At 41.7% G+C, this 19,967-nt stretch overlaps 2 protein-coding genes across 15 annotated transcripts in view; one reads left to right on the top strand and one right to left on the bottom strand.

Moving 5' to 3' along the window:
• GCNT1 (glucosaminyl (N-acetyl) transferase 1) overlaps window positions 1–19,967 on the top strand; it is a 196,904-nt gene that overhangs the window by 152,486 nt on the left and 24,451 nt on the right. The gene's annotated exons all lie outside the window — the stretch shown is intronic.
• PRUNE2 (prune homolog 2 with BCH domain) overlaps window positions 3,991–19,967 on the bottom strand; it is a 271,726-nt gene continuing 255,749 nt past the window's right edge. For 2 of the 11 annotated variants that reach the window (XM_060300830.2, XM_070045737.1), the window contains 4 exons: window positions 18,945–18,980; window positions 18,362–18,400; window positions 13,724–13,771; window positions 3,991–7,620 (listed from right to left, as the gene is read on the bottom strand). In XM_060300830.2, the coding sequence (XP_060156813.1) occupies window positions 7,590–7,620; window positions 13,724–13,771; window positions 18,362–18,400; window positions 18,945–18,980 (154 nt within the window). In that variant the 3' untranslated portion in view covers window positions 3,991–7,589. Of the gene's footprint in view, window positions 7,621–13,719; window positions 13,772–18,361; window positions 18,401–18,944; window positions 18,981–19,967 lie in introns of those variants that run through there. The other 9 variants (XM_060300828.1, XM_060300829.1, XM_060300824.1 and 6 more) reach the window with 8 other exon arrangements.

The following is a 19,967-nucleotide window of genomic DNA, read 5'->3' as shown; positions in this document are numbered from 1 at the left end:
CAAAGATGAATAACCTGAAACCCAAATCAAGGGACATTCTACTGAATACTGTGAGAGATCTTCCTAAGTGTCAGGGTTATGAAAGTCAAGGAAAGACTGAGGAATTGTTCTAGATTGAAGGAAACTAAAGAGATGTGACAACTAAATGCCACTTGTGGTTCTGAACTGGATCCTTTTGCATTAAAGGATATATTTCAACAGGTGAAACTTGAATGGCATCTGTGGATTAGATGGTAGTAATGTTTCAGTGTTAATTTCCTGGTTTTGATAGTTGTATTAGGTTATGAGGAGAATGTCCTTGTTTGTCGGAAGTATACTAAACATCTAGGGGTGAGGAGGCATTATGCAGACAACTTACTCTCAGATATTTCAGGAAAAGTAATTTCTTCTTCTGTTCTTGCAAGTTTGAGATTGTTTCCAAATAAAAATTAAATACCAGAGGTAAACTGAGCAAAGGTAAGAGATGGAAAGCCTGGAAGGAGCTAGAGGTGGAGTAAGGCAGAGGATGGTATAAAATGGCTATATCTGAGAGAAGAGGAGGAGGATTCACGAGAATTAGTCTATTTAAAAGAGGGAGCAGGAGAGGAAACAAGATGCTAATGTGGTTGACAGAAAGTAAAGGTGGGGCTGGCAATGGATTTGGAGAAGTTGGCAAGTTAACAGACAAAGGGCTGAGTGGGAAGATGAGGAAAAGAACTCATGTTTATTGAATGCCTTCTATGTATTAAGTACTAGGCTGGACATTTAAATCCCATTTAACTCTTACATAAACTTGTAAGATGGGAGTTTTATCCACATTTTAAAAATGGATAACTAAGGTTCAAAGAAGTTGAGTGGTCCAAAGTAATATAGCTGGTAAGCAGAACCAGGATTTAATTCCCACTATGTGTAGTTTCAGTGAGAATGGGATAGTAGAGGAATGGTCTCATCAGGTCATGAAAGGGGAAGACTTTAATTTTTTCACCCCAGAGATTAGAGGGAGCACAGAGATTGAGTGAGATGGTGGGGGTTTGGAAGTCGGGATTGAAGCCAGGTCTTGAATAATTTGAAGAGATGTGCTACCTGAAGTCATTGGGGAAATGGTAGAAAAGCAAAGAAAAGAGAAACATTGAGAAACACCATCACTTATAGGTGAGAGGAGGCAAGAGGGGCTCAAAGAGGATTTGCAGAGGGCGAAGGGGGCATTGTAGGCCAGCTTCTAAGAAGGCACCTGATGATTCGCACGTCCTAGTATTCATATCCTTGTGTAATCGTCTCCCCTTGAGTGGGGGCTGGATATAGTGACTTGCTTCTAATCAGTAGAACGCAGCAAAATTGGCAGGATGTTGCTTCTGTGATATGGTTACAAAAATGGTAACCTGCATCTTGCTAGCAAATTCTTTGTTGTTGATTTCAATGAAACAAGCTGCCAGGTTGGAGAGAACCGTGAGGCAGAGAACTGAGGATAGCCTCCAGCTAATGACCAGCAAGGAATGAGGCCCTCAGTTCAACAACCTTCGAGAAACTGAATCCTGCCAACAACCATGTGAATGAACTTGGAGGCAGATTCTGTCCCAGTTGAACCTCTTGCGAGAGGGAACAAAGTCAGGAATGACTTAGGACACTATCTTGGTGATGTCACCCCTCTTGATGGAGTCTTGTGAGGGACTCTGAGCCAACACTGTGATTGTAGCTGAGAGACCTTGAAGTGGAGGATCCAGCTGAGATGTGTCGGGATTTCCAATCCACAGAAACTGAGATCATAAACGTGTGTTGTTTTAGGCTGCTAAGTCTTCGGTTACAGTTGATCTTCATTATTCAAGGATTCCATAATTGCAAATTCATCTACTCACTAAAACTTATTTGTAACCCCAAATCCATACTCCTCTTGTTTTCATGGTCATTTATGGACACGTACAGAGTGGTGAAAGCCTGAGTTGTCTGATGCGCATGCTCCCAGATGAGGTTGAACGAGGCAAGGCTCAGCTCTCCGGTCTCTGTCCTTTACGGTAGTAAACAAGCGTCCTTTTCATGGTCTATGTAGTGCCATGTTTTTGGTATTTTTGTTTGTAATTTTACTCTTTAAAATGGTCCCCAAGGAGAGAGTTGAAGCGCTGTCTAATGTTCCCGAGTGCTGTGATGTGCCTTACGGAGAAAATTCCTGTATTAGATAAGCTTTGTTCAGGCATGAGTTACATTCAGGATTTGGCTGTGAGTTCAATGTTAATGGGTCAACAATATATATTAAAGAAAGCGTATTTAAACAGAGACACATACAAAACAAGATTAGGTATTGATCAGTTGATGGAAATGTGACCAGAGGCTCACAGGAACCTAAAACCCTGTATTTCCTCTAGGAGCAATGGTTCAGTACCTGCTAATTCAGTGTTCTCATTGCCTTCATAGGATGTAACTGCCTCAAATAATGAGAATTCACCGTAATTTGTTATGTAGCAGTAGATAACAAAAATGGGGCTGGGTGGCTAAAAGGACAATTCACTTCACCAACCTCTGGGAGAAGAGTTTCACAAGGAGGGCACGATTAAGCGTCGAGGGTGCAGGTCTCTCACTGCGAGTGAGGCAGGAGAGGTAGTGGTTGGCAATTAGTAGTGTCTGCCATCCGAGTATCACTAAAATGGCTGCATATCAAAAAGAAATAATTTTGTTTGGCTAAAGAGAATTGTTTTCAATGGATGTAAGTGAAAATCTAGGAAAATGAGCTTCACAGGGCAATCTCCTTGCTCTATCAAGGTTACCGCTGTGTGAGGATGGATGTGTCAGAAGGCACCAGCTTCATTAAAAGCTCCGTGACTGTTCAGGGTGATGTAGCCCAGGGCAGCCTTCTGGCAGCTGCCGCAGCCCTGACGCTGCCAATGCAGGGAAAGGGTACAACGACAGGAGAAGCTGTAGAAGGGAATAGCCCCTGACGACCCCAAGCACCTTAACACGGCTCTTCCATGATCTGTGGCTGAAAGTTTAAGGTATTTTCATCCTATGAAAGGTTTATTGTTTATTTTGATGTTTAATTAGACTCCCAGCTTCATTTTGGGTCCCCAGTCCTCACCCTACCCCTGTATTCCCTCTAATGAGTGTGCTAAGTCATTCAATATGCATGGACTTTGTATAATAGGTAGCACTGTTTTGTGTGTGTAGGCTTAGAATTTACATAAATGGCACTGTGCTGTAAATACTGAGTTCTTCCTTCTTCCACTCTACCCTGATTTGTGTTGCTCCATCAGTGTGTAATTTGTTGCTTCTAACAGCTGTGTAATACACCATAGTGTGTATATCCCCACACTTTACCCATCCTTTCCCCTAGCCTGCCTTCCATTCCCACGACCAGTTAGGTGAAGGGAGTGGAATGAAGGTTAACAGTACACGTTGCAGTATCATGCCCTTCATTTGCCTGTAATTGCTTCTCAGTCTTCTCTCGTCCTTCTTCCCTTCATTGGGTAGAGGACAGTATTCACCAGGACTCATTCCTACATCATGAGAACGTGCAACGTCTAACTTTTTGCAGCGCAACTTCCCATTTGGTTCCTCCAGCAATTTTCTGAGAAGCAGAGGTACACATTTGTTTATTAGGTTTAAAAAAAAAAAAAAAAAAGCTTAGTGATAATTCCCAACACCACCTGATGGCTCTAAAAGTAAAAAAAACCAAACAAAACAATAACAACTAAAAATAAAATGGCATTTAATGAATTTTAAATAAAAAATAAACATATGCTATGAAAAGGCAAGAGACAGAGAAAGGAGAAGTTGACAAAATCAAGTAACCATGAAACATGGAGATGCTTCCAAAGTGAGAAATTGCTCACCCAGGGGGTACACCATACATTTTGAAAGCGTAGCTCATTGAGGCATGGAAAGCAAAAATGAAAAGGGAAATAATGTTTGGGTGACAAGGAAGCCAGAATGTATACTGTCCTCAGGGACCAGGTACCTAGCCAGACTGCTATCCAGATAAGACTCCTGCAAAGCGAAGCTAGAAACAGATTCTTGCTGACTCAGAAAAAGAAAGCCATCACTTGTGTGTGGAATCAATGTTTATTTCTGAATTATACAGAGAGGATATACATATATATATATATATATATGTGTGGTGGTGTTACATATCTTTATATTAATTTGCACTATTTAGGTAGAATTTATTTATTTACCAAAACAAAGGTCTAGTAGATACTTTATTCTGAGCGATCCAATATGTGGTAGAAAAAAACCTTTAAATATATAAAAGATTAGTTTGTGCACATCTAAATGTTTCTAAGGGAACAAACTACAGAGGCATTGTGATTAATTCGATGAGGGTTGCAAACTTAGTACCATAACTGAATACTTAAAACAAGACCTTAAGAACACAAAGGCTTGGAGTAGTGACTTCCTCACACATGTCAGAGTTATGTCTTGGAACAGGGGTCCCCAACCCTGCCCGCCAGACACGGCCTGGTAGGAACCGGGCCACACAGCAGGAGGTGAGGGGCGGGCGAGCCAGCGCAGCTTCATCTGCCGCTCCCCGTCGCTCGCTCCCCATCTGCCGCTCCCCATCTGCTGCTCCCCTTCGCTCGCTCCCGTCGCTCGTTCCCTGTCGCTTCCTCCTGTCGCTCCCTCCCCGTCACTCACATTACCTCCGAAACCACCCCACCCCACCCCCACCCTGTCCCTGGAAAAATCGTCTTCCATGAAACCGGACCCTGGTACCAAAACGGTTGGGGACCGCTGTCTTAGAAGATAACCCCATAAAACATTGTATGGCTTCAACAGGAACTTCGGGTTTTCTTCCACCCCCAGCCATTGCCCTCAAACAAACTTTCTTACTCCCTGATGATATCTTCTGCGCAGATTTTTGTTCTTTCTCTTAATCAAGGAGCTAAGTGAATAGCAGTTGCCACTTTAGGAAAACAATGCGTTTGCCCCAATGACCCCTTGGTTCCCTTAACAACAAATCTACAGGAAAAGTGCAAACAGTTCCCAGAAGTCAGAACCAAAGCAAGAATGCCCAGAATGCAAGAGCTAGATAGTTGATGATGGGAATGTTTACATCTGTCTACATATCGGCTGAGCGATTATTTGTTTTCAGGATTCTTCTAGGCTTCTATGTACTTGGTTTGAATTTACCTGGTGGCCTTTCTCTAGCACATGCAATTAATTTGTCTTTTTAAGATAATAAAATAGCAGATGCCTATCAGAATGGTTACGCAGCCCGTAGAACAGCCCAAACAAAATCACTGATTGAGCAAGATGCTCATTTCCACATAGGAAGATGAAGCTCCAAACACAACACCACCTGAGTAGCCTTCCATGAACAGGCTGGCCAAGTTCAGAGAATATGTGAATGGTGGGACTGTTGTCCTGTCTGGTTGACTCTCTCACAAGAGCCTTTTATGGACAGCTCTATGTCCTCGGGTTCACACCGCTAAGCTGAACAGCGGATTCTTCATTACTTCCGGTGGCTAGGGGGACCATGTAATTTCTCTTCCAAAATGGGATATGGCTGAGCGAAAGGGAGCATTGTGACTAATCATGTCAGGGCAGCAGTGAGCCAACTGGAAAATCGAGTCATTGCTCTGTTCTGAGAGAGGCATAACTTGGGCTGCCGAAGGCAGAGGTGAGCTGTGGGAGGGGCTGCGCTCCGGGGGTTTTCCTCTCAGACACACCAGGTGTTGTGAGGGAGGAGGACCCCAAAGAATGGTTTAACAGGATACCAAGCGGAAAGGGACCGAGGGGAGGACATAGATAGCTGGGGCTTATGGAGGAAAGAGAGCTGACCTGTGTGTAAGAGAGCACGTCTGGAAGGGGGGTGGAGGCGGACGGCAAGCCGATGAGGGCGGGACAATTCAGTCACCTGTGCAAAGACGTCTGCTTCAAAGTATTTCAAAGCTCATGACACGTAGGGCTCGAAGTGTCCCCGACAGCTCTCCCGGATGCAGTTACCATCCTCAGACTATGGTGGAACCCCGTTCTCCACTGCATTTTAATTTTTGCTAGCTTATTAGTAATAGTTGATACTGGAGACTGAGAATCGTCTCCAGGGTAAGGGCAGGACCTCAGCAGTGCCTCTCTGTACAGCCAAAAGCCTTCTAAGCAGGCTCCACTTTGGGTCATGTAAACACAACCTGAGCCACGGACTCGTGGCTAGGACTCCTTGCCTTTTTCAGCAAGCCATGCGTTTCACTAACTTGTGGATGCCAAAATTCTCTTTCTTAAGAGTAAATTAGTTTGTGCGTTTGTGCATGCTGTTAGAGAAACCAATATCTGAATACAAATGCGGAGGGGGAAGGATGGATGTGCTGACACAGTGCTCAGCAAACGCTTTCTATAAAGAGAGTCAGTGTTTTAGGCTCCGTGGGCCCATGGTCTATGGCGATTACTTCACTCTGCTGCTGTAGTACGAAAGTAGCTGCAGAGTCTGTAAGCAAATTTGTGGGGCCGTGTTTCAGTAAAACTTTATTTATGGGGACTGAAATTTGAATAGTTTTCATGTGTCATGAAATATTAAAAACATTTTTTTTCTTAGCCCAAAGTGTGAAAACCATTCTTGACTCGAAGGCCATAGGGCAACAGGTAGGGGCACTGGATTACAAACCCCTCGCTCTGCTAGAGGCCCACGGGTTCTAAACCACATTGGTGTTTTAAAGGGCATATGAAGACTTACAAAGGACTGTTTTGCAAGTGATAGTACAGACTCATGTTTAATTTGAAAGCTGTGATTAGAGTGTGTTAAAGCAGATTACTTTTTATAATGCATGTGAGAGAGAAATTCAGATAACTGAATGTTACCAAATAACGAATTTCTGAGTGGGCCACCTTACATAGAACCCTTGGCACTTAAAGTGTAACTAAGTTTAAGTTAAACTAAGAACTAAGTTTATGGCTCAAAGCACAGACAGCTGTCAGAAATGGGGACATTGATCCTTAAGTTTCTCAACGTGGAGGCTGGAGAAATGATTTTGTAAAAAGACCAATTCACAGAAAACATGATGCCCAGTTTGATAACTAAAATAAAATTGATGTGAATTAGAAAGCCTGGCTTCCTTTAGAGACGTTAGCAGAGACGATTCACGTGGACAAGAGCCAAGTGGGCACTTAGCTGATGTGGTGTCACACCTGTGTCTACTTTATGGCTGTCTTAAGCAAGCTTAGGATTTTAAAGGTAGAGTTATGTGGGGACCACTTTCCTAGGGACTGTTGAGCCCTGTGTATTTTAAACCTGAAATGATCACCAAGGAGAAATCCAGCTAATCTATGGAAACAAATCCACTCACGATAAATAGTGGACTGAAGTTATCTTAGTGGTCAACACCAGTCTAAGAGACGAAATACCACTGCACCAAGGGTTAATGAAATATTGAAACGGAAGGTCCTACTTTCTTGCTGAGGTTCAACTAAAATCTTAGAGGCACATAACTGGCAAAATAGGAAAATACACACAATTTCATAAAACATGTTAAGAGCAAACAAGTTCCCTTACTGTTTTTCCCCTTAGAAATTTAGAATGGCACTAGGTAGTGCAAAGTGGGAAAAAAGTACCATCAGCCCTGTCTCTTCCAGGTAGATATGTTTCAACAGAACCACGAAGCAGAAAAGCATCCTCTTCTTCCAGCCATGGCCAACTAGGGCTTTTCTTTTAGCTTCAGATTAATACTTTGGAAAAAAAGAAAAGAAATGAGAAACATGAGAGACTGAATAGAAACAGTAATGATTTGAGGAGGGCTGTGCTTGCTTTTTTTCCTCAAAGGACTTACTGAAAATAAATCATGCATGCTTCTTATACTAGACAAATCTGGTGAAACACAATCTTCCCTAGTTGCCAAGCTCTCTTTAACATATGGAATCTGTTCACTTTTACCAAAGTTTCTGGAAGCATTTTACACCTTTCCAAACGATCTAGGGGGCAAAAGACTTGTGTGCAGGCTCCCTTTTAAGTGGATTACGATAAGGAATATTATTGCATTTTGGAAATCCACCTATTTTTTAGTAAATGGCCTTTCCTTGTGGGGCAAAAAAATGGTCTGCTTGAAATAAGGAACATCTGACAAGCGCTAAATACTAAGAGGTAAACAATAAAACAACAATGGCAAAACCCCTCCAATATTTAAAAAAATTTTTTTCCTATTATAAAAGAAACATGTTTGTTTTTGAAAAATACAGAAAACTATGAAGAAAAATAAAATTTAAAAGTGACCTCTTGGGCCACCATCCAAAGAAAACCACTGTTGACCTTTTTTCACGCATAGCACCTTTGATTCCTCCCCCCAGATGTTTTGTCTTGGAGCTTTTAAAATTTTGTTAAATTCATCAAGAGTATGTTTCTAACACGTGAAAAGTTATAAACTTGCTACCGTATGTATGACCTTGGAAACGTGAGGCTAAATGAAAGAAGCCCGACCCAAAGCCCATGTGCCATGTGACAGGAAGCACCCAGACGAGGCAGATATAGTCAGGAAGTCGGTTGGTGATTGCCAGGGACTTGGGGTCAGGGGAAATGGAGAGTGATGGGGTTACTTTCTGAGGTGAGGAAAATGTTCTAAAATTGATTGTGGCGTTGGTTGTACAACTCAGTGACAATGCTGTGCCGCTGAACTGTGCAATTTAAATGGGTGAATTCTATCTCAGTAAAGCTGTTATTTAAAAAGCACAAGTCAAAACCACAATGAGATGCCACCTCACACCCACCGGGATGGCTATTATCGAAAAAACAGAAAACAAAAGTGTTGGAGGAAAGGGAACCCTTGTGCACTGCTGGTGGGAAGGTAAACTACTGCAGCCATTATGGGAGACAGTATGGAGGTTCCTCAAAAAATTAGAAATAGGACTACCATATGACTCAACAATTCCACTTCTAGGTACATACCCAAAATAATTAAAAACAGGGACTCAAACAGATATTTTTACACCCATGTTCACAGCAGCATCATTCACAATAGCTAGAAGGTGGAAGCCACCCAAGTGTCCATCGATGGATGAATGGATAACAAAATGTGGTCTATACATACAATGAATATTAAGAAGGAAGGAAACTGACAGTTGCTACAACATGGATGAACCTTGAGGACAGTAAGCCAAGTGAAATAAACCAGTCACAGAAAGATAAATATCATGTGATTCCACTTATATGAGGCCCTAGAGCAGTCAGATTCAGACAGAAAGTCGAAGGGGAGTGGGGGGCTGGGAGCTGTGGTTTAATGGGGATGGATTTTTAGTTTTGCAAGATGAAAAAGTTCTGGAGATCGGTTGCCTGACAACGTGAATGTACTTAACATTACTGAACTGTACACTGAAAAATGGTCAAGACACTATTCAATACATTTTGTGTTAGGTGTATTTTACCATAATTTAGAAAAAACTGATAAACCGAGGGGGGCTAGCATTACTGTGGCCCACACGTCCCTCCCCGCAGGTAGGGGCCACCTCGCTCCTGAATCGTCTGTCATTTCCGTGACGGCACGTGCTTGGTCCTGTGTGCTTCTGAACCGTGTGTGTGAGGCGTCCATGGGTGTGAGGCGCTCTCTTTTCCCTCCAGGTGACGCGAGAGGGACTCGCCGGCTGTGACTCCACTGCTTTCACTCTCACCCTCCAAAATTTTCTAAAGTCAAAGGATTTGCCTGAAAAGGGCGCCAACTACTTTAATGAGATGGATTCTTATATCCTAAGAAAAGCTTGTTGTAAAGAATGTCTATTGAGTTTGGTATCCATAAGTTTGTTTTCTATGTCTGTGGGTCTATTTCTGTTTTGTATATAAGTTCATTTGTATTGGGTTTTCTTTTTTTTGATTCCACATACAAGTGATATCACGTGACATTTGTCCTCTGGCTTACTTCACTTAGCATGATAATCTCCAGGTCAAGGGAAAAGAATCTGAAAAAGAATATATATATACCATATATATATATGATATATGTATGACATATATATGTATACTGAATCACTGCTGTACACCTGAAAGTGACACAACATTGTAAATCAACTACACTTCAATTTTAAAAAAAGATGGAAAAAAAAAGAATGTCCACTGAGTTCCCAAATATCTAGGGAATAAGCCTAAAATGGCTTCGGGCCACTTGTGCCTCTCTTCCACCTCCTGTGAACATATCACAACTTACTGGCATCTACCAAAGAAGAGGGTACAGCCAGTGAACACTCAGAGGAAGAACTTCCACCATGAGAAAAGAAAAACGCTTTGTTTGAAACAGGCAGCTTGGGAAGTATGTGCGGATTTTGCTTAGGTCTGCCCTCCCTCCCGAGCCTTAAGTCTGTATCTTGCAAAGGTTACTGTGCTTTGCGGGTGGAATCTGCAGCAGCTGAGCCCTGTTTATTCTCGCAGCTCTGCAAATGAAGCCAGCCCATCCAGTTTACAGTAGTTAAGGTATCCTTCCTTTGAAATACCCTCAGCAATTCGACCACTTCTTAGCTCTGGGGCCTTGGCCTAGTTACCTATCTTCGCTAAGTCTCCATGTCTGTATCTGTAAAGCAGAACAATCGTATCTCTCTCACAGCTTGCTAAGGATTAAGTCTACAGTGTTTTCAATCGCACATAATGAACGCACAGTAAATGTCTATTATTAGTAGCAGTAATATTCGTACTAGTAGTAGAGTCGCAGTAGTAGCTCTGTGTCTTTCTGAAATGGGAAAATCATCTCTCTGCTTACAATCATCTTGTCTCCTTTGGGAGTTTTCAAACCCAGCCATGCTGTCAGGAGAGGCCAGGTTGTCATGGATATTAATCTCTATTTTATGCCCTCAAGGATCTGACTTGTCTTCTTACCAGCAGGGTTTTACCATGGAGGTGTCTTCTTTTTTGTCCACTCTGACCCCTTCGATCTTTTAGATTAGATCTTTTTCTAATACGCATTTTCAAAAGACAGATCCTTCTTGACTTGTTTTTGCTTCAAAAATGGACTTCCAGCTGCAGTTATTCCCAAAAGAATGTTATTAAGTTTGATTGACGATTGGATTTTTATTCTTATTCATATGGTGGTGGCTCAGTTTCTTTCGCAGACCAAGAAAATATTTATTACATCTGGGGCACAACATCTGAAGAGTGTGAATGTGGGTCAGAACACCTGAAATCATCTTGAAAAGTTTAAAGGGCACGGTCACTTTGTTTCATCACCTAGGCCCCTGATAAAAATCTGAAAAAAGCACACCATTTTGAAATACCTCATTTTTCATACTGACTTTTTTGTAAACCTTTTAGGGTTTAATTGAACTCTTCAGCTTTTGGTAAACAAAAAGCTGAAAAGTTGAAATTTAATAACCCAGTTTATGGAAGGAGCAAGAGATAGTCAAGAGTGGATGCTTTTTAAGTTAATACAGGAAACCACACTGAAGATTGATTTCCGAGATAACAGTTGTGTTGTGAAGCTACTAATTTAAGTCTCCCCACACAGAACCACTTCTCCTGGATCATGTAGACTTTTTATGTGTGTAAGAATATAAAAAGTCATGTTGCAGGTTTTAGGAGATGAATGAATAAATAAAATCCAAACCTGACAGTGAAGGAGACAAGCACCTGGGGCTACTTTTAAAAATAGTATGCTTTTCGGAAAAAACTTACTTTTCATCAGACTTGAAATATGAAAGGAGTATTCCTCATCGGGCAGATGGGCTTCACTTTCTAGAACTAATTTTCCAGTGAGACACAGTAGCTTTCTGCTCATTTCCTATAGGCTAGTTTGGCTTCTAACGTGTGTTAAACGAAGTTTCTTACAAAGCTTCTGACAATATTGTTTAATGATAAAAGGAAACTCTCCTGTTTGCTGTAGGAAGAGCAGGGAGATGGACTTAACCTTCCCTTCTCTCTCTCAGGGAAATGAGGCCATTACAGTATCAGCACACATCGCGTTTTATTCTTGGCCTTAATTGAGCTCCTTGGAAGAGCCTTTGCCCATTTTGCAGTTTATCCATTTAATACTAGCTAGAGAAGGTGTAAAATGCTTCCACTCCAGAACCAGAAGGTAAACGAAGCCTGGTATTCCGATATTAAAGAAAGCCAGAAACCCAGGGCTGGAAGTCAGCAGAAAAAGCTCTCAGCCACTCTGGCCCTCATCCCGTTTCACATCCTCCACACTGTGAGCGTGTGTCTGGTAAAGAAGAGCTTAGGAAAGAGAGGGCTGAAGAAAGCGGAAGCCCGGAGAGGAGTATTTTCTAAGAAGTGGGAAGTAACATTAACAATTTGCAGCATCCCCCCGCCCCCATGCCCATCCCTGGAATGAAGCCCAACAGAAGCAGTGTTTTGCCCTCTCCCCAGCCCAAACAGCCCTTTATACAGATGAGGAACAGAACACACAAGGCAGGCAAAGGAGTGGGTAAGCCCACAGATGCAGCAGCTGTAGGTTAGTGAGGGACATCCGTCCGCGTTAACTGTGGGCACAGGACTCTGCTCTAGGGGACGCTGTTTTGATGCGGGAGGGATGATTTGCACAAAGGATTAGATGGACTATAAGGGCCTATGGTTTTTTTTTATTTTGCCGAACTTTCGCGTGACAGTTTGCTTGAAGCATTTGCTGTCTTCATCTCAAAAAAGGTGGGACCAGTGTACCCTTCAGAAGAGTAGCTGCTCGATTTCAAAGGTCTCTTTTACAGCTTTTGTTCTTTATGTACTTTTCAGTAAAGACCTTCTCTTTCAAGTTTTTGTGTATAAACTTCCTTAAACTGTAAGGTCACCATGGCAACTGCAGAGTAAGTGCACTGGGATTTTCCAGTTTCCCTTCAGACCTCCTCCAGGGAAAGGAGGTCACAAGAGAACAAAATGTGACAATAGCAGATACACTTAAATGTGATCTTTGCCCCTCCTTCTGGATTCCTGTGAAGAAGGACAAGGTTAAACTCTCCACAACTCAAACCCAATTAGGAGTGTCCGATTGGATGGCCAATTTCCCTGAGAGCATCATGGTGACCACAGTTTATTCCCTGAAACTGACCGGGACAATAACGAACTCTATTTGTCTTAGGCGACAAATTTTGTCCTCCCTGGTGTTCTTTAGATCAGAGGTTGAATACCATTCCAGCATTAAGACCACCTCTCTCTGATTTCAAAACCACTGGCTCTGAAACTGCCCTGCAAAGGCTCCAGTCCCAGCTCTGGGCCATTCTTACAGCTGTACAAATTGGACTGGCCAGCTAATCTCTCTATGCTTCTCTTTCCTTATCTACAAAACGCACCTCATTGGCTTATTCTGAGGATAAAAATCAGAGAGTGTGCGTGCAGGTTTTTACATAGAACCTGGCACGTGGTAAGAACCCAGTACATGCTCAATTTTTGTTTCTCACAGGATGAGACTAGATGGACTAGATCATTCCTAAAGTTCCATCCGGACTCAACTGCCTCTTGAATTTTCGAAACAAGTACGTTTTCTCTCCCATCCACCAAAATAAGTTCAAATGGAAGTCCCTACTTTCACTAATTAAAATATGAATGATGTAATTCAGAAAGCAGAGTTGCATTCCTCTTGCCCAAATGCTTTTACATCTGGCTCAAATACTCATTTTCTCCTCACTTTTGGACTGGAAAAATAGAATGCCAAATGAAGACTTAGGTTGTCCTTACGTCCTCTAATGGTGATCATGAGTGAGACCGTGTTAAGCTGGCACATTTCTCTTTAAGTTTCTAAATTCAGGAATAGAGAACATGAAAGCTGAACATCTAAACGGTGTTTACCCAATCCTCAATGTATTTTGTCTTTCAGAGCCCAGCCAAACAACATAATAAGTAACCACACAGTTGTTATTGATGGTGAATTCTTACTCCTTCTCCATAGAAGACATTTCTGGTTCATTGTAAAGGCAGCTAGTTCTGAGTGCAAGGGGAGGAAAAAAAAAAGGAAGCAGTAAACATTTTCTCCACTGTTACCACTTTGTAAACACGACAGATTTGGCCTTTTTAAACTGTTTAGTGTGGTCCCATTGCTACTACTGAACACATCTACACCTGAACAGATGATGAGATTAAGCTCTGATTCTTTTACCATCAGTTTTGAAATATAGTAATTGCTTCTGATTTAGAACCATAAAAGGAAGATTGAGAACTCCAAACACCTCCATCGGTCTCTTCTGTCCTTGTTTTTTGTTTGTTTGTTTTTTCTTTTTCCTGACTTTTCAATCTATCTTATTCAGGGAACATTATATTGCAAATTTTTATTTGTAACCCAAATAATATAATATTTTAGACACAAAGGACAATCCTTCTCAAGCAGCCTGACGTTATTTACATACGAACACAGTTAACTTTCAGTTTTCACAACAACGAAGATTTTCCAAGACACTAAAAGAATGCCAGTTTCAGCTTTCTTTGGTGTTGTTACAGAAAAATACCTTACAGCTGATCTGTATTCAGGTCAAACAAGTGAGTCCTAACATTAACCTAAACTGATTTCATCCAGAAAGAAAAATGTAACCATATAAAATAAGGAAACTTTTATTATGGTGTATGAATGTGTTTCTGCTTTCTTGTGTAATATTAGCTGCTTTTGATATTCCATGTGATTCCTCTGTTAGCCAATTTCAAACTTGCTTTATATTAATTTCCAATTAATACTTAACACTCCAACTGTTACTTGTTCCCCTCTGGTAAATATTTTATTGTTGGCAAACAAACGCCATTTAAAGAGATGCTGTGATCCTTTTTACGTGCGGGAGTTCCTTTTGTAATGTGAATAATTTCACAAGCCGGGGTATCTGTCTGCACATCAGAGGTTCGGTTACTAATGTTAGGTATTTTGTTGAAAATGGCAGAAGTCTGGCTCCCTGAGAAGGGCAGAGGGCTTTTTGCCCCTCTCCAGCTTCCCTTCTCGCCGGTGGTGGTATTTTTATGGAGGATACCTGGCAACTCTAGTGAACAAGGACAGTCAGGCAAGTGTTGACTGTTCTAGAAAAACCTAGTGAAGCTGCAGTGGAATCAAGGCAGGGCAGTCTTCCAAACCTAGCTTTTCTGCTTTTTAACTTTGCGTAATCCTTCCAAGGCAAACAGCAATTTGCAGCTCACGTGTTACTGTCACCCCAGAGGCGACAGACGGATTCTTCGCCGTTTTCAAAATAAGAACGGCTCTATAGATACAACTTATCCTTTGAAAGTATTTTCTTTCCTACATAAAACTAAAGGTTTAAGGAAAAAAATAAGGCAGGCTGAGGAAATTGCCTTCTGAAAGTCAATTAGAGGTGGAGGTGGTATGTGTGTGTATGTGTATGTGGGGAGAGGGTGAATGTTTAAAAACACTAGAGGGACTAAAGACAGACAGGCTTTGTTACCTGACAGGGTATGTGTTTGCTTTTGTTAGAACCAGCCTGAAGCATTCTAGTTAAGGTCGTGTGGAAAGTCAGGGGGCATCTGTTCGTGAAAGGAACCTGGTTTTTCTGGCTTCTAAAATCTAACCATACATCTGCAGTGATTTATGTTTTCTGAACCTCAAATCATCCTCTACAGTCTGTCCAAGGGTTGGGGGACCTCTTCAGAGGCTGAAAGGTAGTCAAGAAGATGTAGCTAGCATGCCAAAACGGAAGGATTCTGAGGGATTTCAATCATCGGTGGGGTCAACAGAGTAAAATTCTTTCTCCTTCCACGTTTTCAGATGTGCAGATATATCTCATTGCCTCATCTCTGTAATGTCACCATCAGAAGAAGTAGGATCAATTGGAGGAGAATTTAGACAGGCGGCTTACTCACTGAATCCAAAGCAAGAGCATAGATCTCCTGGGACAAATCTAATTGTTTTTATTCAGCCATTTACTTTAAGACAGTGATTCTCAAAGCAAGGTACCGAGACTGGCAGTATTAGCATTACTGGGAACTAGTTAGAAATACAGATTTCTCAGGCCTGCCGAGTCAGAAACTTTGAGGGCGAGGCCCAGGATACTTGTGTTTCAACAAGTGCTCCAGGTGATTCTGATGCACAGTTAAGATTGAGAACCACTGCCCCACAGCAATGATCTTATTAGTCTTATGCACATTCACCAATTCATGCAGCAGAAATTTACTGAGCATCTAGTATGTACTAGGCATGAGCTTGGTGCTTCCTTTAGGAAGGAGATCAAGACATCTCAGGGCCACCCGAGACCATTTAGATATCGGGGGAGAGGATCTGTGGCAGTAGATTAGTGAACAAAATGAAGAATTTGAGAGAAAAAAAGAGAAAGCTACACAACTAAACCAAAAATGATAAATGTTTTCCTATGGTAGCTAAGCAGGAAGAGTAGAAATATGGAGGGAAGATAACTATTGAAGGAGGCAAGATTTTATGGTAATGATAGCACATGACTAGGACTCTATAGTGGGTTTGGCTGGAAAATTATTGATGCTCTTCCCTCATCTTTTGTCTTGAAAACAGCTCCTTAATTTCATAAATACGTTATCCTAAAAAAATGAATACGAAAGGGAAACTAACTGCTAGTTCTCTTTGTAGGGAAAGCTCATGACAGTGCAATTTGAGCAAAGATAACTGCTGAAGGGGTACATTACACCAACTTTCGGTTCCTTGATTTCTAGTATCTTCCTTCTTTCCACACCTTCTTGTTTTCAACAGTTGAGTTAGAGACTAAGAAGATTCTGTTAGAGTAAAAATTTGTGTAATTTTGAGTATTGTTAGTCTAAACGGGTGTCAGTTACCTTGAAAGAAAACTAGAGGATAGGAGTATTTAACAGTAAACTACTCTACTGCTAAACTTACTAAAGCAAAAACCTTTCCTTGAGTTTTTAAGCCCAAAAGATCCACACTATAAGCAAATAATTCTACAGATTACCTGCTATAAGAATGTGCTGTAGGAAAAAAATATCTAAATGGATTGTTTTCATAAGGAATTGGCATTTACACCTACGCAGGTAAAGCTTCACTAATTTAGATCTTACTTAGTCAGAATTTGTAGCTGTTTGGACATTGTCCAGGCTTTCTGCTTTTGCAATATCTATTAAAACAGGAACGGGTTATAAAAATTAACAGTGGGGCTTCCCTGGTGGCGCAGTGGTTGGGAGTCCGCCTGCCGATGCGGGGCACATGGGTTCGTGGCCCGGTCCGGGAGGATCCCACATGCCGCGGAGCAGCTGGGCCCGTGGGCCATGGCAGCTGGGCCTTCGCGTCCGGAGCCTGTGCTCCGCAGCGGGAGGGGCCGCAGCGGTGAGAAGCCCGCGTACCGCAAAAAAAAAAAAAAAAATTAACAGTGTGAGCAACATGTGAAATGGAGAAGCTTAATACAGCAAATATTCTTGTCTAGATTTAACATAAAGTGTCAGAAAAATTATCTGTGACCGGGGAATAAGAAAAGGAAATTACTGGATGTTCTTTTTTTTTTTTTTTCGGTACACGGGGCTCTCACTGTTGTGGCCTCTCCCGTTGCGGAGCACAGGCTCCGGACGCGCAGGCTCAGCGGCCATGGCTCACGGGCCCAGCCGCTCCGCGGCATGTGAGGAGATCTTCCCGGACCGGGACACGAACCCGTGTCCCCTGCATCGGCAGGCAGACTCTCAACCACTGTGCCACCAGGGAAGCCCTGGATGTTCTTTAATAGCAGCGCTGAGTTGACTTTCTATGGATCTTACAACTCTGTAGAGGCAGATGTTAACTTGTAGATTTTTATTGAGCAGAGATGCAAATAATTTCTGTCCAGTGGAAAAGAAAACCCTAAGGTTACAGTTTATTGCCCTGTTGAACATTAATCAGTTTTGTATCTAAACCAATATTTTTATCCTAATGTTCCTTTATAAACTGCCTATAGATGTCTAGCTTTTCAAATGCTCTTTGAACTGGTTTTAACAGCTTACTGGTTCCTTCATTAAATAATTAGTTGAACAAAATCATTGGCATGTATTCATTTTATATTTGCATTAAAGTTATGATTTTGCTGTTTTGAAAACTATAATAATAGTGAGCAATAATTTTTTTATTCATCCAAATAGCTCAGAAGCTGTTAGTTAAGCTGTATTTGCCAGTCACTAAATAAGGTGTTTTTAAAAAATCTTGGGAATTCGTGAATTTGGTTCTACAAAACTATTGCAAAATTCAACTTGCCATCATTTTTCTGCATTAGTATGAATTGGTGAGGTTTATTGCCTCAATACAGCCAGGCGATCATCTGGATGTTATACTATATGTGGCATGCCTGCGATGTGTTTCTTTTGCTGTAGTGCCTAAAATTGCATGTATATTTTTAAAAGAAATTAAACAACAGTAACAAGATGACCAAGATAACCAAGATCATGGGGGGGGGAGGGTGTGGGGGGCAAACAGACTGTAGTACAAATAAGAGAAATTACATCTATCATGGAACAAAGGAAACTTTTAAAGGGCAGTATTGTCAGGATGCAAGAATAAAACCCCAGGCATGCAGGTCCTCCCATTTCATTCCTGAAATGCAAGCCAACATCACTGCCAGCTGCTGAATGGAAACCAAGTCTTACTTAGCTGCTTCTGATGCTTCCCTCAGTTCTTCATCCAGTCTGCATGAGCAAAAATTAGCAGTGTAGAAAAGAAACAAAAAAGCAAGCAGAGCGTGAGAAGAGTCACCCAGCAAAGCAGAGCCAGACATAAGTGGAGCGTATGTGCTTTTAAAAACCAACCTTTGGAGCACTGAGACACATTCCTTCAATTAAATACGGTGTGTTCAGAACTCCGATTCAACGTTTATGTACGTTTCTTTTGCAAAGTCCTTCGTAAAGATGATAGATATAAACGTTGCAAGAAAATTGGCAACATGCTGGCTGAATAAAGCTGGAAACAGCCATAGCAGTTGCTGGGGACAGTTAAAGTTAGCTTGCAGCCTGGGCCAAGTCAGGGACGTATCTGGTTTAGTAGGTTTCAGTTGCAAATAAGGTTGACCTCAACAGCTTTTTTTACACACAAGACAAAGACTGGAAATGATATACTACAAGGGACTGGTACGAGGACCTCTGCTCTGATAGCGTGTTGAGGTCACCCACAAGTAAGACACTGGTGTACACACACAGAGGACCCAGCGTGAACTGTAGATCAGGAGACTTTTACCTCACACTTCTCTTATAAGATCTCTCTTCATCGTACCTTACAGGATAAAAAATGAATGCAGTGAGCAAAACGAGCAGACAGACAGATGGAAAAAAAATGACAGGTCAGTGTTTTACAGAACAGTCAAAACAGGAGAGGAAAAGCCTACCCAAAGAGTAATCAAATTGCCTTTGGGGAGAAATCTTGTTTTTATTAGATATAGTCAATGATTTCGAATTTATGATTATATCCAGCCAATCCTCATGATTTGCAGATTCCGTGTTTGCAAATTCGCCTACTTGCTAAACCATAGTTGCAACCTCTAAAGCAGTACTTACGGCACTTTCATGGTCACGTGTGGATGTTCACAGAGTGACCAGAAATTTGAGTCACCTGACCTGTGGGTTCCCAGCTGATGTGGAACTAGGCGAGGCTCTGCCTTCTCGTCTCAGCTCTTTTGCTGCAAACAAGTAGGCTTTTTACAGTCTCTGAAGTGTCATGTTTTTCTCATTTTTGTGCTTTTTGCTGGCGAGCTCTTTCTTTATTAAAAACGTTCCCCAAACATTGTGCTTAAGTACCATCTAGTATTCCTAAGCACAGGGAGGCTATGGTGTGCCTTAGGGAAGGATATATGTGTGTTAGATAAGCTTTATTCAGGCACAAGTTACAGTGCTGTTGGCCCTGAGTTCAATGTTAGTCAATCAACAGTACAGGTCAAATAAAATATCTTTAAACAGAAACGCAATAAATCAAGTTTATATATTAATCGGTCAATGAAAATGTGGTGACTGAGTACTCACAGAAACTCAGCCCTGTATGCCCCCTAGAAACAACGGTTCAGTACTTTATTCAAATCTTGTAAGAACATCACTGCCACAAATAATAAGAATCGCCTGTAATCAGTGATTATAAATCTGATTCCAGATTGGGCTCGTTTTTCTTGCATTTAAGCCCTTTGATGACAGGCTCCATCCCAGCTGAATATTGGTCTTGGGATTGGATGAGATCAGACCCTCTGAATGCTATTGTGTAACGGGAAGGAGC

This window comes from Globicephala melas, chromosome 6 (assembly GCF_963455315.2).
Source record: "Globicephala melas chromosome 6, mGloMel1.2, whole genome shotgun sequence".
NCBI lineage: Eukaryota > Metazoa > Chordata > Mammalia > Artiodactyla > Delphinidae > Globicephala > Globicephala melas.
This window is presented reverse-complemented; position numbering and strand designations above follow the sequence as displayed.